Below are 18,379 nucleotides of genomic sequence, written 5' to 3'. Positions count from 1 at the left end.
ATAATACTTTTGTATACAACAATGAAATTGACTCTTACACTCAACAATGAAATAGGCTTTTGTATGCAACAATGAAATACTCTGGCATACAACACTGAAATTGACTTTTGCATACAATGATAAAATAATCCCTCACATGATCTTGACAAAAAAAATTTCTACCCTATGTACAAATGGGTGAATGTCACAGACCAGACAGAACCTCATCCACAAAACCTCTGACCTTTAACATATATTAATACTAGTGTTCGAAAAATGTGTAGCTTTTTCTCCTCATCTTGTACCTGTTGTACACTCCTATCCGTGCGTCTTACCCTGGATGCGCTAGAGGGATACCAATACCTCTTATGCGACTAATACTATAGCGCAGGAGCCGTACCGTCGCGTACTTCTCTCCTAGGTCCTACTGATATCGGGTTTAGGAAGAAACGTAGAGCTGACGAGCAGACATCTACAGTTTCCATGGGGAAGTATCACAAGGGTACGAGGGTGGAGCCATTTGTGCGCAGTTACTCGTCTTACCAACAGACAAAGCAAGTCGTAGGGAAACGGCTGCACCCCGTCGGGATTGAGGTTGAGTCCTCGTTGAATTCAGAGGCCCCTTGGCTTGAATTAACTTCTTTGAGGTACTCTCGATGCTAACACCGGATGTAGTAGTCTGAGCTTCTCAATGTAATGACTATACACCTTATAGCTACACCTCCACAACTTCATGTTATTGACATGTTGGTTGGGTAGGCTCTTACCGCTAACACAATGAACAAGATTAAATATGTTATCCGTCACCTGATCACTACAAACTAATGGACCGAAGAAGGTGTGGAACAATTTGTGGGTCTGTCCCTCTAGAGCTTTGCTTTGGAGATGGGATTTAAGAAAAACTAAGTCGTACACTTTGATCACAGTTCTGTTTTGCTGTGACTCATTTACCTTATTGTTGGCTTTGTTTCGCCTTTCGGCCGTCCGGGATACAGCCATGAACAATTGCTGATCCCATTCGGTTTGTTCACCTGTAGGAATATGAAAGTGTTCCATAACGGGGTTCCTGAGTGAAACATGTAGCCTAAGTTCTGCTGGTGCGTACCCAGTGGTGTCATTGATCGAGTGATTGATAATGCTAACCACTGCTGGTAATTTATCTGACCATGTTTTATGGTTTTCATTGCACATGAGCTTTAAGAGCTTTCCCATATCGAGGTGCGTCCTCTCAACTAGATTGGCGGATGGGAGATACGATGGTATAAACAGAACCTGAATTCCCATATTTTCAAGGGTTTGAGTGAATTGCTTGGCCCTAAACTGGGGACCATTGTCCACTACAATTCTTTGAGGAAGTGGAAAATGTACAAAACATATATCAATGAGTTTCCTCACTATTAAATTCCATGCTTACTAACCGAGTAGGAATTGTTACACCCTGGCCACCATCACCCCCAGCGAGAATAGCACTGGCTAGTTTCCCGAGGGTTGGTCGTAGGGCAGAATGGCATTCATCTCACTCTGTTGAGATTCCATTTGTTTACCCTTGGGTGTGTGACCTGGTTTGGTGAACCATTTTACCTCATCGAGTGCATTGAGTATGGCATCCATACCTCGTGGGCTGAAGTGAACCAGGTCGGGTCTCATGTTTTGACCGTAACCCATGGTTTCTTCGAACAGCGACATGTTCATTTCTTGGCCCTTGTGCACAAATTTCGATGAGGAATCCAGAACCCTTACATTGCTATTATCATCAAGGGATAATATTTTTGCAATTAGTGAGTCATACATGGCCCAGAACCTGTGTCGATTCTCATTGGCTAACCTGGGAACTGGTGGAGGAGTCAGAACAATGACCTTCTGAGCACCTTTCCTCTTTAGGGTGTAAATGATATCCTGGAGGTTCCGGAACACCTGGTTGGTGTCCTTCCCTCGGAGCATATCATTTGTGGATATCATTAATAACACATTTTTATGAAGACACTTTTCCCTTCTCAAAGCACTGAGCAACTGCGCTGAGGTTTGTCCAGATATGCAAAGTCCGATGTGGTAATTACCATCACTGTCTCTTTGGACAGGATACCCGAATTTTCTTTGCGCAAGACGTGACAACATTGAATCACCCACTGCCTGATACTGATTTATCAGTGGAGTGTGCTTGCATGAATCTGAACATTGTGGGACAGGTTTAGGTTTGGCATCGCCCTTCCCCACGTCAGGACGTTGCCTACCTAGTTTCCCTGGTTGTGCACATTTGGATGCACCTCAGCGAGATGCTCGGAAGACCCGTGTGAGCTGGCGGAACTCTTACGCTGGGACGTTCCACCCTTTCTCCGGTCTACCTTTCTGTTTGGGTACTCCTTAGGCCGGGAGCCCCTCGCAGATTTGCACATGTGAGCGTCCTCCTTTTTGGATGAACCGCTCGCTTCACCCTGACCACGACTCACATAGGTCCGGTTAATGCGAGTCGTAGTTTTCCCGTAATTGGGTCGTGCTGGCGTTGCAACTTCCCTCTCAGGATATTGTGGCACTTGCACACTCTCATACCGAAGTATGGAGTTGGCCACCTCCTGAAGAGAGACGAAGGGAGCCAGGATTAACTGGTCCTTCAAGCTGCGCGGCAGCTGTTGCACAACATGGGTGAAAACCTGGTTGTCGGCGATTTCTGGCAACGCAAGCCTAATCATTTTGACTTGTCGCCAGAAATATTTGTGCACTGATCTGTGCTGGGATGGGTTGTACCTTTCGTTGAGAGCCTTCGCAAGGGAAGAAGCTCTCCACCCATCCCCTTGGAAATATGAGAGGAACTGCCTTTTGAAATCCGAGTAGGACTTGAACTTTCGTTCGTTCCTCTCGTACCACTGCCCTGCCTCGTCCCGTAGACAGAACGAGATTATTTGGAGGGCATCCGCCAAATCTACCTCCAGGAGAGTGAGATCTCTCTCAAACTCCTGCACAAAATCTGAGGCCAGCCTGTTCCCCTGCCCGTTAAAGGTTGGGAGCTGTTTGAGATCAGCAAACCTAACCCTAGGTTTGCTCTTGTTCCTCCTCCGATTCTTCCTCTTCCTTTGGCTGCGGACTTCGGCATCCGAGCTTTCGGAATTGGATTCCGGGGAGTTACCAAGTGGGTGGTACTTGTTAGGGGGAGACACATAGCCACTGCTCTGGTCAGAGCTTTCGTAACCCTTAGGTCTTCGTTTGGTTTTGTGCAAGGCATGGTAAACAGACACATTCCGTGCAGGTGAGACGGGCATGGTGGCTGACGTAAGTGGAAGGGCGGACTGAGTTATTTGTCTCTCCATCCCTTCCAGGCAAGCAAGAATCCTCATCAGGCTTGCATCGTCAGACCTTTGTTCTGCTGGCAGCTGCTCCTCACCAACCCTTTGTTGTGAGGAGGTGCGCTGCTCAGTGACTTGGCCCTCGGAAATGCATACATGCGAGCTGCGGCCTTCCGCCTGACAGTTCGGCATTTCCTTCCTCACTTGCTCGAGAACCCTGTTCTCGATCGTGACCATGTGGTCACTGCAAGTGAGCTCTCTGCATATGTTTTCTAGGGCATCTAACCTCCCTAGAATCTGAGCTGTGGTGGTCTGATTGTCACCGCCTTGCACTTCGCTAACGAGTTCCCTCAGTTCCGAAATTTGGCCTGACACTTGTGTAAAATCCCTACCTAATCTTAACTCTAGGTCATTACATTGGATCTCTATTTGGTTAATTCTATTGGTGTTGGTCGCTACTTGTTTAGTTAACAATTCTGAGGTCTTCGTGGTGGCATTGTGGATGGAGTCCAGTCTGGCCTGGAATTCCGTCCTTACGGCTTCAAGTTTCTTATTTACTTCAGCCGATGCCTTGGCAAATTCCCTACCCTGAACATCAATTTTCGCCTCAAGTTTCTGACCCTGTGCCTCAAGTTTCTGACCCTGTGCCTCAAGTTTCTGACCCTGCGCATCAAGTTTCTGACCCTGCGCATCAAGTTTCTGACCCTGTGCTTCAAGTTTCTGACTAACATTTTCAGAGACTTTCGCTTGCTCCTGGAGCATTGCCACAATGAGGTCAAGTTGGGGGTTACTACTGGTACTTGCACTACCGTTGGGTGGGAACCCACGACCTGCTGGTCGTTCCAACGACCTTGATCTGGTATTCATATTTGGGGAGTGCCGGTACTGAGTCTCATAATCTTGCGATCCGCGCAAGAGACAAAAGACAAAGACATAAAGACAGACGATGGATTCGGGAGTTGAATGGCTTTGTCTACGCGGCTGGTCCAGGGATACGTGCCTCCAGGTTACGTTGCCGAACAATAGGATAGGTTAACCTAACCTACTCACCCACTTTGGGCTTGATTGAACCTATGAAACTACTCTGCTGTGCAACCCGGACGCACCCATCCCCATGCAGCTCTACGCTGTCCTCCAGTGACCATTAACATGGAGGATGTCCCCAGTAGACCAGCATCCATTCCGAGGAATGATTGCTGGTGTATCATAGGGACTTTCAGCCTAGTTATTCCGGAGCGAGTGGTACGCTTCCCGGACTTACCCGCCCAAATATGAATTGATAAATCAAGATGTTGGAAAGACACATTTAATATTCGGGGTACTAATACATTTTAACTATATACAAGCACTGCACAAACTTATAAGATTGTTTTTACAATTGGAACCAACAAAATGGGTAATAAAAACACTGTACTTACATATTCTGCATTCACCTTACCACACCTGGGCCTTGTTGCACATGTCACTCCAACTATAAATGGGGAGATTTTCTGAGAATTTACACGAAAAATATAGCGGTATCTTAAGACATATGGGTATTGTCTTGCAACTGAACGGTTTCAGGGAGCTATATCACAAAGGATGTGCCGATTAATTATGGATGTCTTTGGATACAAAGCATCATGGCTTCCTGGAGGCTCATTGTCCTCACCATGTGCTTTTGAGAATTTCAGAATTTTCATGGATATAGGTTCCATGCACTTTAAGACACTTCCAGTGCTGTAATTCGTTCATATTATACACTACAGGACTATTCCCAAGCCCTTAATGGATATTTCACACACTGGTGACACCATTGTCCTCTCTCCACTGGCCTACTCTGGCCCAAAACTTGGAGCGATGTTAACTGTACCAACTGTTAGCAAGAAGTGAAATCAAGATGGCTTCCTCACATGTTAAAAGCTATCACAGACTCATTGTCTGGTAGCCACGCCCATGAGGCCATCTGATTGGTCCACAGCACCTTGGGTTACTTGCCTTCATCAAGTACCTTGAGAAGCCCAATAGATGGCAGTCTAGTCAGGGCTAGTTCCACTGACTCTCACCAGATGGCTCTGGTGCTGTGAGACCGATTGTCTTTTGTCCAAAAACATCGATTTTTTGATGTTTTTGTGGTTTGTTTGCACATATAATTGTTACTTGGAGTTATTTTCAGGGAAAGCAAGTTATTTTGTGCTTGCACAAATATTATCCTGGAAATATCTGTATTAATAAAAAATTTGCATGAAAAGTAACATGTGCTCTCTGAATTCTACCTATCAACAAAAGGGATGTATTTTTGATAACCAATGAATTTTGGTCTGGGGCTTATTATTTACTTAATATTTTGATGTTTTATCATACTTTTACTAATTAGGCCTAATTTCTGTTAATCTTAACATATCTGGGAATGTCTATTCCTATTAATTTTACCTGAATTGAATTGGCCTTGTACTTTGGTTGGAGTGGAGTGCTGCCTGTATGTATTGGGGATGTATACCCAACCTTTGGTTGGTTATAAGTGGTTAAAGATATTTTAATGTCCAGTTACATTGAGTATTGACTACACTTAGCACAAATCAGTTTTCAAAATGGCCACCTCTTGCATGCACACAGGCTCGGAGTCTGGCTGCACACTCATCTATTGCAGGATGCATGATGTCTACCAAAAAACCTGCCACTGTTGCTACCAAAGGAATGCTTCGAACTTGCAATTGTGGGGTGCCTCTTCTTGTAGACGATGCCCTCAAGCTCTGGCTCCAATTTGTAGCCCAATGGGTTGAGGTCCAGGCTGCCAGATGGCAAGTCTGCAGGCAAAATGAAATGAGGCATATGACGCTCTAGCCACTGTTGCATTGATCACGACTTGTTGGCTGGAACAGAATCTTGCTGGAAAATCCAGTGTTGATTCCAGAAGAATATGATGCTTAAATTTTTGACGACAGGCTTCAGGACTGTGTTTTCATACACTATTGCACTGATTTTAACCCCCTTTTCACAAAAATGCAGCTGGGTGGCACCAGAATAACTCATCCCCCACTAAACCATCACTGAAGAGGGATGATATCCCCTCTGAACACTCGGAGCTTATTGACGAGCTTCCTGCGAGCTAGATGCATATATCTGATCATTTTATTATTATTATTATTATTTATTATCTCAATAGGGTTACAATTAAGTCATACAACATTTCATTTAGAACAATATTAATACAAATAATGACTTGATGCCCTATGTGGTAAAAAATATACAAAAACTACATCTAAGGAAAATTAGATGAATTTACATGAGTATACAGTATAAAGTGTTCTATAGTAGCAATGAAATAAAGAAAGTTTGAGAGTTATACACATTTAGAAGAAAGGAAAACGTAAGGGTGTGTGGGTTTGGGTATGAGTGTGTATGAAATTAGTCTTCGAAGTACATGGATGAAAATTTTAAAACATGTGTGTGTGGTGGGAATGGTGGTGGAGGGGGGGGAGGTGAAGCACTGAAAATAATGTTACTGGAGTTAGAACTTATAGGATGTGAACGTAGAAGACGACAGAACTGCACTTTGCTGGTACTGAGTTTGACCTTCGTCGGGAGTGAATTCCAGGTTACCGCTGCTAGGTACGAGAAGGACTTCTGGCCAAATCTGGTTTTGTTAGGTTTGGGGATTACTAGGTCTCTATGTAAGGACGATCTGGTGGTTCGGGTACTGAACTCAGAGTGGAGCTTAATCCTATTATGCAATGGAGATGATTTGTTATGTATACTATGGAATACCTTATTCAGGTAGATGTAATGTATTCTCGAAGTGACTGTGGGTATGTTGTAAATCTTGCGCAATTGTTGGGAATTATATTCTTGGGGGTGCATGTGTATGATTCTTAAGCAATTGCTTTGGATTGTTTCAAGTTTCTTCAGATGAGTTAAGTTACCACCAAAAATAAGACTAGCACCATACTCGAATACGGGACGAATAAAGGAAAGGTAGAAATGTCTACTAACATTTCTATTGAGATATTTACGAATTTTTTTTAAATATGTAAACATGGTGATAAATTTTACGAATATAGTTATTTATTTGGAGGTTAAAATTTAGCTGGGGGTCTATAATGATTCCTAGATACTTTAAATGATTGCTCAAAGGTACTCTGGTGTCATTAAGGGTAATATCTATTGTGTTATCCGGGATTCCCTTACCGGTATGAAGCACCATAGCCTTTGTCTTTGCAACGTTAAGCTTCAGGTTGTTGACGTTGTACCAATTTAGTACTTTGGGGAATGAGTTTTCCATTTTCTCCTTTACATCCTGGTACGTTTCTGGATAATTTCCGAAATATTTGAAATTTGACAACTAAAATAATTTTGTAGAAATCAAGGTGCTTTGGTTTAAATTAGGTTGATTTAAATTGGGTGATTTTTTTAAAATCGCTGATTTAAACCACTTTAAAGAAATAATTAAAGAATAATGTACATACATTATACAAGTATCACTTTTGGTGAAAATACATTAATCTCGCAATCATTTAATGGTGTTTATTAGGCTCTAAGGAAGGAAAAGAAACAAAATATATGTACTGATGTGGTTATGCTCATACGAAAGGAACTGTAATATATAAACTGTCAACATACTTACATTTCTCTTGTTTTAAAATTTAATAATTTTCATAGTCAAAAATAGAAAACAAACTTGTGTAGAATAATACACAACATACTAATCATGTTAAACCATAAACAGTATTATTATCATTAAGCTGAAAATACACGTGGCAGCTGATTCTTTGCAAACTATCATGAAAAAAATATCCAAATTTCAGCTACAAGACTATAAAAAATATTTTTAGTTACAATTATATGTTTTATTGGTAACAGTTCGTTATATCAGAGACACATTTCTTTATTTTTACAGAAGAAACTACTTACGGAAATGAGTTTCTCCACGCTTTCCAACATTCGTCGAGGTATTTTCTTTCATCGTAGAATATATTTCACCGGGAAATCATGTATTTTTCAAGAGAAATATCTCACCGACGCACAATTGCCATTGCTTTCGCTATGTGAACTGCATGCGGCGTACGTTTGATGACATAAGCCCCTGTCAGTGTTTCCAACCCCTTTTTTTCACTATGCTTGCCAACCTAACCTTATCGGAAATGGTTCGTGGGGCTATCCGTCAGCTACCGTGCATAATGGTTTGTGGGGCTATCCGTGAATGGTTTGTGGGGCTATCCATCAGCTACCCATGCATAATATAAAATTTTCACAATTTGACAAACACAATAGTAGGTATTTTTCGGTGAAGAAGGTTGGAAACACTGCATACCCACAACATGAGTCAAAATGTGCCCGCCACATTGTGTGTTACAGAAGCGAAGTAAGGAATCAAAAAAATCACTCTGTATGTGAAAAATTGTGTTTGTTTTCGTGTAAAACGCATAATGTTCCGCAATACACAATTGGTAAGTACGAACCATGTGAAACACAAAATATCGGATTTTAATGTGTCTCCGATATAACGAACTGTTACCGTTTTATTTCCACTGGAAGAAATAAGAAATAAAAATCATGATATTTATCGACTTGTAGGAATGTGTACAGTTCATTTTAGCAGAACTTTTGCTAACACTAACAATTGTTGCTTTTGAGCTTGTTTTTTTTTCATACATATAAGTTGTTAACAGTATACAAACTGATAATTCACAAAAGGAATATAAACAAGAAAATAAAATACGATAGCATGCTGTACTGTAGCCAGGGTGGTATTTGTAGGGGGGATGGGGGGATTCGCTCCCTCTGCTTGATAAAGTGGCATAAAGTCATTACCTCATGCTGTCCCCAGACAGTCAGTAGAATTTTCCCCCAACTGGAATTTTTTTAAATAACACACTGTCTGTAGCCTATAAAATACTACTGTAGCTTTTACATTTATATGCGATCATTAAAATGCATGTATTATTATTATTATAAAAAAATCACCTCTATTGTATACATTCCATCTTTTACATAATATATCATCATCAGTATTTTACCATGAATGACTTTTTGGTAGATGTTAATTGATTTCATCCACATATTTAATACAGACATATCCAGTACATATGTATGATTTGAAGTAGGCCTATAATATATTTACCTCTGAAGTTCGAAATGCTGAGTTAATTTTCTTCACATTATCATGCTCATAGAATATTAATTTTTTAGCATTTTTCAGTGTCCCTTGCCTTTCTAATTCAAGTTCCTTGTGAAATTCTTCTAGTCTTTCATCCCTAAGAGCATCTAAAGCTTCCTGGCGTTCCTTTTGTTGCTGTATTGTCCTGTTCTTGATAGCCTAGTAAGAACAAATATTCAAAAAATAAAAGTATATTAAAAGATACAAAGAAAGTAGCAGTTATGGAAATATTTTGCTCTGATTAAATATCTCTTACATTATTTTGTACATAAGAAAAAAATTCAATTATGATATACAGGTGAATAGCTTATGGTGATGTTTTCACAATTAAGGAATGTGTTTAAAATCCTGTTTGTACTTTTAAGTGCTGTTTTCTATCTCTTTAAGATATCACGAGTATGAATATGAATAATGATTAGATAAAAAAAAGGGGGGACACACAAAAAGGAACATACATGCACTGGCATGGCATAGCGCAGTTCTCTGGGGGCCCCCTGCAAGTAAAATATTGGGCCCCCCTTACTGACAAAAAAATTATGATGCGGGAGTGGAACGGACGTACAATTGTTAGCTAGTCCCCCTTACCACCACCCTCCCCCCCAAAGTTGTACAAGAAATTAAGTTTTACCCCAAATACTCTTTTTTGTTATCGACTTATATATCAGTGTAGTACCTTCTTGAAACTAAATCAGGATGGTCTGAATCTCTGATAAATAACTGGAAGAAGAATCTGGAAATCTTTTCTCTGCGGCACTGCCAGGAATCATTTTTTAAGGAGGGGAAAGCTTCATAATGCCAAATATTTTGTTTGTGATCATTTTTTATTTTTGCTTGAAACATTTTTTAATGAGGTTACATAGGTTACATATAATACACAGATATTTTTTTAAAAAATGCTGTTTTGGGGGGGAATTGTTAAGGGATAGTAAGCACTCATTTCATGGACTTTGAGGTGGTTGCACCTTCAGCCCCTAAGCCATCCCTGGCTGCGCCAGGCCAAGATTCAACATAATAGTCGCTCACATTAGCCTTCTAATACTAATAGTGACTACTCAAGCAAACTTATCACTGCAGTTATGGGAGTTGAACCAGACCTCTCGGATTTCCGGTGGTAACCTAACATCACACAAAGTCAATTGCTATCTGGTCGAAAAAATGGTCGCCGTCTTTGGTCTTGGGAGATAAAGCTGCGATCGGACTCTATTCACTGGAAATTTGCAGCTTGGAAGGACTGAACCACTCCCCCCCCCCACCACCAAAAAAGATTCGACCTTAATATCATTATTCATAATTTTACTGCTGCCACTTCTTTTCGATAGACCATTGATCATATATTTCTTAAAGACTTTTTAATGAAACAATAACCATTTTATTAATAGATCATCAGTGCTCAAATTTGCATACGCATCCTCCTCCACATACTGCATTGTCTTCAAGTTGATCCATGCAAGGATCCTTCCTTATATCCCCAAACTCAGAACAAGGGAATTCGCAGACAGGAACTTTCACATCGAACACTGCAGATCACAAAATCGTAACACATTGGAAAAGAAAAATGGTTATTGTGTAGCAATAAGGAATCGACTGGTTGACCAACTGAATCTTTCTACAGGAATCACAACCGTAGACAATTGACACACTACACTACGTTTACGACAAACTGCGCAGCCATAACAGTATGAGATGAGGGATATTTTCCTATCGATTACTATATGCAGAGAAGGTAAGTTAATTCTGCATTTCGGAGGGGATCCATTTGATTTGATTTGATTTAGTTTATTTTACTTCGCGTTTTGTGCCTCTTGGCTAATTTGCAAAGATGGGGATGAGTGATGAAATTGATGAATGGACATTCACAAACAACCAAGCCCGACCGGGATTCGAACCCGGGACCCTTGGCGTCGCTCGGAGGGGATCCATATGACAAGTTACCCGGGCTCCTCTGGATGAGGTAATACTCCACTGCTTATTATCGCAGACGTCGTTACATGATATTACTGGGAAACAGATTTCTGTTTCGCAAATCGATCTTTTTTTTTTGTAAGCGACACTAACTGGAATTTCTGCTATTATATAAAATTTCAGGACCACATTGCGGGGCCCACCCGCATTGCAGGGGTGGTAGCTACGTCACTGACTGGACTTGAACCTATAATCTTCAGTGGCAAAATCACACTAGTTGATCACTCAACATGCTTGGCCAGTAGGGATGTAAATATAGCAGAACTAATGTGGGTAACACTTTACTATACCTGAGACAGATGCCTTCAAATTTCCAGGAGAAAGTACTTACAGAATTCATTTTCTGGAGTGTTGTTGATGTTCCGGAATGTAGTTTTGGTCCATTTTAATGCGAATCCATGTGGTTTTATACGAAAATCTATTTCCGACGTGCTATTGCTGCTGCCGCCATTTGCTTTCTGCACGAGAGCACAATACGCGATATTGCTGCTGCTACAAGCCGATGTTGTCCGTATATGCTAAATTGAACGAAAGGAGTGCTAATGGAACCTAACCTAACAGGCCTAACCTAACCTAGTAGGCATACCTCGTCCCCGTAAGTAAGTAAAAAAGTCAATTTAAAATTCCTAAAGTGTTTTTAATTACCGTGGAATTTCTCTACTCTCAACAACATATAAAATATTATCTAACATTCTTTTAACAAGACTAACCCCATATGCTAATGAAATTATAGGTGATTATCAATGTGGATTTAAACGTAACAGATCAACTACAGATCAAATTTTTCACATCAGACAGACACTTGAAAAAAAGTGGGAATATAATCAAAATGTCCATCAGCTATTCATTGATTTCAAAAAAGCATATGATTCAGTCAAAAGAGATAAACTATATAATATATTAGTTGAGTTTGGAATACCTAAGAAGCTTGTTAGTATGATAAAAGTATGCACCAGTGAAACAGAAAGTAAAATTCGTGTGGGTATTAATATGTCTGACAAATTTACAATTCATGATGGGTTAAAACAAGGAGATGCATTATCTCCATTGCTCTTTAATTTTGCCTTAGAATATGCTGTTAGGAAGGTAAAAGAAACTAAAGAAGGACTAAAATTAAATGGTGTGACTCAGTTGTTAGCATATGCAGATGATGTAGACTTACTTGGGGATGATGTGAATACAATTAAGAATAATGCTAAAATATTTTTCAAAACTGCTAAAGAGATAGGTTTGGAAGTTAACAAAGAGAAAACTAAATATATGCTTACAGGCCGAAACCAAGTGTTAGGTAATAATCAAAATCTAATTATTGATAACAACTCGTTTGAACCAGTTTCCAAATTCAAATACTTAGGAGTAATATTAACAAATGAAAATTATATTAAAGAGGAAATAAAAAGTAGGCTTAATTCAGGAAATGCATGTTACTTCTCTCTTCATAAACTTTTGTCTTCTCGTTTAATATCTAAGAAACTGAAAGTTAAAATATACAAAACAGTAATTTTGCCTGTAGTATTATATGCATGTGAAACTTGGTCCCTTACATTGAAAGAGGAACATAAATTGAGAGTATTTGAAAATAAGATCCTTAGGAAAATATTTGGACCTAAAAGGGATGAGGAGACAGGTGAGTGGAGAAGGTTACATAATTTAGAACTACATAATTTGTATTCATGTCCAGATATTATTAGAATAATTAAATCAAGAAGACTTAGGTGGGCAGGCCATATGGCACGAATGGGAGAGGAACGAGGAGTTTACAGGATTCTTGTTGGGAAACCTGATGGTAAGAGACCTGTAGGAAGGCCAAGACGAAGATGGAGGGACAACGTTGGTGATGGACCTAAGGGAAATCGGTAGGGATGGAAAAGAGTATATAGAACTTGCTCAAAATAGGGAAACATGGAAGGCCTGTGTTGCTGCAGCCATGAACCTTCGGGTTTAAGAAGGCTAGAGAGTTAGTTAGTTAGTTAAAGTGTTTTTAATTTTTAAAAAATTATTTCCGACGCGCTATACGCGATATTGCTGCTGCTACAAGCCGATGTTGTCCGTATATGCTAAATTGAACGAAAGGAGTGCGAATGGAACCTAACCTAACAGGCCTAACCTAACCTAGTAGGCATACCTCGTCCCCGTAAGTAAGTAAAAAAGTCAATTTAAAGTTCCTAAAGTGTTACAAATTCCATTATTTCACCTAAATATGTGCAGAATAGTACGTTAGCAATATAAAAAAGTGCGAAAGAAATCATTCCCAGGTGTCTCAGGTATAGTAAAGTAGTACCCTAATGTGCTGTAACTGTTAATACACAAAAGCACAATGTAGTTTATTTAGTGTTGGAGTTTCATACTTGAGACCAGATATCATGTGATCAGCTGTTGGAAGAATTTAGGGACCTTTTTTTCTTATGATAAAAGTGTAAAACCCTGATCCACCTAACCTAACAACAAAAGCATTTAAGGATGTAAAACCCCTTTGCAACTCATGTCATGTGACAGTAGCAGCAGTAGTCAATATCCAAGACACCCACAAACAAATGGCCGCTCACAAAGAGCTTGACATATTGGAGTATGTGAAAGGGGAAAATGTTTCTCTGCTAAACATGCAGTAAGCAATCACTGTGCCAGTGAAATGTATGTGTAAAGACACAAACGGAAATCGAACCATGTTTTGATTGATTGATTGCGATGGTGTTATATCGGAACTCGCCCCTTATACTTAAATGTGGCGTGCCTAGGGTTTTCGAAAGAGGGGGGTTATGTATTTTTTTTTTAAGTATGCAGCCGTTATTTTGCCATATTTTCCCTTTGACTTCTTTTTTTTTTTAGAAATACTTGACCAAATGGGGTAATGATCCCCCACCAAACCCCCTTTGGGCAAGCCACTGGTACTTACTTACATATTTCAAAAGTCAAACATAAGAATGCAAAATTGCACCCAATACTGAATGACGAGCTATGATTTAGTAATGAAACATTTTAAAATACATTGTTACAGGTGAAAGACACAAAATATATTAGTGATAATGGTGACACAAAATATATTAGCGATATTGGTACAAGTTCTGATTGTTTAACTTCGAACTAATCATTGTACGTACATATGCACTTTTAACATGGTTCGAGGGCCACACCGATGGCGCAGTGGTAGTGTTGTCACCTTGTAGTCGAGGGTTCCGGGTTCAATTCCCGCAGAGGCACATAGTGATTTGGATCCCACTTTAAACTGTAGGTCCAGTCCAGATTAGCTTTACTGTGCATAAAATGGACTTGGTAAATGTCTTGTTATATCGGAGACACATTTCTATCGGATATTTTCAGTTTCAAATGGATCGTACTTACCAATTGTGTATTGCGGAACATAGTTGAAGGTGCCATTATGCTTTTTACAGGAAAATAACTTCGATTTTTCACATTACGAGTAATTCCCTTGGGTCCTTTCTTCCGTTGCGGAACATACAATATGGCGCGCACAGTTGGATCATCGCGCGTCGTGCTTGTGTTTTGTCGATTTGGAGTGGGTATGCAGTGTTTCAACTTTCTTAACCGAAAAATACCTAATTTCGTGTTCATTATGTCATCACAAACCATTCACGATAGCCCCAAAAACCATTCATAATAGCCCCACGGACCATTTCCGGCAAGGTTAGGTTAGGTAAGCATAGTTAAAAAAAATCTCGTAAAAAAAAGGCACGTTTGGAAACACTGGCGAGACCGCGTGACTTTCGACGCTCACGCCATTTGCAGGTACATAATGGAAACAACGGCATAATGTTGTCGCTTTGCACAAAATGCAAGTTTATTATATCAAAAGTGCTTATTTCTTGTTGTGCAGCATTCTACGGAGAGAAAATACCTCCACGAACTTTCAAAATTCTACAGAAACTCATTTCCGTAAGTAGTTTCTTCTGTAAAAATGAAGAAATGTGTCTCCGATATAACAGACATTTACCAAATACGATATCCCGTTGAATCTTTGACAAAAAATAAGTAAATAACATGGACTTACTTCGATTGTGTTACTCCAGTTCTGAGCGATTTTCTTTGAACCTTCAAGCTCTGACCGTTTTTCTAATTTTGCTTCTTCTGCAGCTGCCAATTTCCATTCTTTTCGGTGAAGCCAGCTTTGAATTCGGTTCATTTCATCCTTGGAAATGAGCAAGAGGTGTTTTGGTTTACCTCCACCTTCCGGTATTATACGAGACGACTGCATTTTGATATCTTAACAGTGTTCAGAGCGTATCCACATAGGAAAATAATAAGCTGGACGCTAATACGTAATAATTATAAAAGAGATATCTGGATACTGTCGATTATTTTTCGACACTTCACATCCGCACTGGTCGGCTCCATACCGTTTTGCTGCAAGTACGTACCACATGTTGCAGGTGTAGTCAAACAATCTGTAGTTCACAGATTAGTAGTTGCTAGGTTACCCCAGGTTTACCAGATCTTGATTTTAAAAATCCCTGTTCTCTCCAGAATAGTCACGGGCACGAAATGCCACAGCTACAACCACAACATTTGCAATGAACCATGGCCACAAGCTGGCCGTGAATGGGGCTGTTCATTTCATTGCCAAATTTTTTTCCGGTAGTGTCTGCTGCCACGTTCTTTTTCTGCTGGAACGGTCTTTGTTTTATCGTGATTTCTTCATGCTATGTATGCAATTACGTCTGTAACACATACTGTGAAATTGTAGCGATTACTTTCACATAAATGTTTTAAGATTAGGTCCCTCAGCATTCTTCTAATAATAAACCTAAATGCTCTCGTGGTTAGGTTAGGTTCTGTTAGCATTAAAATAATATCGCTAAATGCTTTCTAAAAAAAAAGGTTCTAAATTACCTGTACATTCATTCCCACTAATCATAAACTTGCATTTCTCTCGTCTTAATCTGTTCTTAAGATTTGTAACATCCTCTTAGCAGACGAATTACGTGGCAGGAGCAAATTTGAAGCTTATTCTTGCTGCTGACACGTGCGTGGCAGCAGACTCGGCCAACTTTTCCGCTAGAGGCGCCACCCCTCCTGTGACCCTAAAGAATTTCGTTCGTCATCTGGTTGCCCTCAGCAGCTTTACATTGGAGTGCGATAGGATGGTTATTCAAACATTATTTTCAACGAAGGTAAGAATTTATCGTGTAAATCGATAACAAAAATGTATTTGGAAAACCTTTAAGATTATATAACAAGTCATAAGTTTCCGAAAATTTCATTCTCGTGAACCTATATATTAAAGCGCAACGTCAGAGTAGCTCAGACGAGCTAAATATAGTAGCCTATGTTTATGCACAAGGAGCACTAAACTTGACGTAATTTTGGTCGTTCCTAGCTGCCATGGATCTAAAAAGGTAAAAAAGGCAAAGTGCTCCCCTGTGCTTAGCACCACGCCGTGAAGGCGTATAGGGGGTGTGGGGGTAACGCCCCACACTTTCTTGATCCAGTCGTGAGTGGAGGTGATGTGATCAGCATCACGCCCCTAACCGCCTTTACCCCCCAGGGTTCCCCCTAGGTATCCATGTCATTCGACGCTGGGTGGGCGCCGGGGCCGCCTCCAACGTTAGGAATGACCCCGGATTTGAACCGGCCGGGGATCGAACCCGGGATCTTTAGCATGGTTCTATTATACAAAAAATTAGATTTTCACACTACGCTTTTATGTTTCCTCTTGTTGCGACTTGCGATAATTCAAAGGCGGAAGTAGGAATCGGAGAAACTCGCCAAATCATAAAGAAAAAGTATCAAATGAGTAAGCGCATGATTTTATTATTATACACTATGCTCTATTCGATAACTTAATATTAACATGTATTTCTTTTGTATTAAGCAGACATTTTCAAGCCGTATTTTCAGGCCCGTCAACCCCCCCTGGCACTGAGGTCAGCCCCCTTGACATTAGGTGAAATTATTTTGTGTAATTTGTTTGCAGTAGTGTTGCCCACGAGACGAGACTTTGGCCTGTCTCGTCTCGTGGAAATGCTGTGAAATGCTATCTCGTCTCGAAAATATTCGTTTGTTTCGGGACACATGACCAATCTCGTCTCGCTCGAATTTTTAAAAGCCTGTCCCGTCTCGTCCCGTGGGCAACACTATGGTGGAACCCAGGGGCGGCGCGTGCCTTTTCAGTCAGGCAGGGCACATTTTTCTTTTGGGTGGGGAGGGGGGCAGTTAGCCTCTATTCCTCTTTAAGGTTTTTGAGGGGAGTTCCTTGATATGGAGTAAGTAAATTAACATTCTGATCAAGATATCTCTCCAAAGAGCATTAAATACTCACTACGTAGGAATACGAAAAATCAGCAACATATGGAACAAAAATACATGAATAAAAAAAACCTCGAATACTAACGTTGCTTGCAGTAACTAAACTTTGGGTAGATACTGGAATGATTAGGAAAATGTTACACTGAAGTTTCTCTTCCATTGTCAATGAATTGAAAGGCGTAGATATTAAAGTTTCTACATGATTCAATGTCATATTCACCAAGTATCCACTAATATCAATGACTAAGTAGGAAGATGATGCAGCGTTAAGTTCAGTTACAACACTTTACTTTGGCCATGTACCCCCAAAAAGTTCGTTTATACTTACGAAGATATTCTGCATGTCAAGTTGCTGGAACACAGACACAATTACACAAATAAATAAACACGTACAGTAACTATAAAATCGCGAAAAACTAATTATTTCATAAGCGACCAATACGCACAGACGGAACGCAACGCAAACTCACACACTAACTCAAATCCAAATCCGTATTACAATGGGAAGAAAAGAGGAAAGGAGGATCTTTTTGAAAATACGAGGGACTAGTTTGTGCAATAAAAAGTGTTGTCAACTTTTCAGGTCGCCGGAACAAGCGCGAAGAAAAGCATTCGAGGGATTTTTTTCTATTTTATTGCTGCAGGCTGGAAGAACGAATGAACTGCCTACCAAGCGTTGGAAACACTGAACGAGGCAAACATGAATGGGCAGGGCACCTCGTTTACTGCCCAGAGACGGCTACGAATTTTGCGCTTTTCCATT

The 18,379-nt window shown here is 40.3% G+C and overlaps 1 protein-coding gene across 1 annotated transcript in view; it reads right to left on the bottom strand.

The window, feature by feature from the left end:
- Positions 1-15,737, bottom strand: part of LOC145996459 (uncharacterized) — a 38,139-nt gene extending 22,402 nt beyond the window's left edge. Inside the window, exons 1-2 of the mRNA XM_083132950.1 lie at positions 15,362-15,737; positions 9,358-9,552 (exon numbers count right to left, since the gene is read on the bottom strand). Coding sequence (XP_082989076.1) covers positions 9,358-9,552; positions 15,362-15,565 — 399 coding nt within the window. The 5' untranslated portion in view covers positions 15,566-15,737. The remainder of the gene's footprint in view (positions 1-9,357; positions 9,553-15,361) is intronic.
- Between the last annotated feature and the right edge of the window lie 2,642 nt (positions 15,738-18,379).

The sequence above is a fragment of the Lepisma saccharinum genome, chromosome 12 (assembly GCF_977018435.1).
Source record: "Lepisma saccharinum chromosome 12, izLepSacc3.1, whole genome shotgun sequence".
Taxonomy (NCBI): domain Eukaryota; kingdom Metazoa; phylum Arthropoda; class Insecta; order Zygentoma; family Lepismatidae; genus Lepisma; species Lepisma saccharinum.
This window is presented reverse-complemented; position numbering and strand designations above follow the sequence as displayed.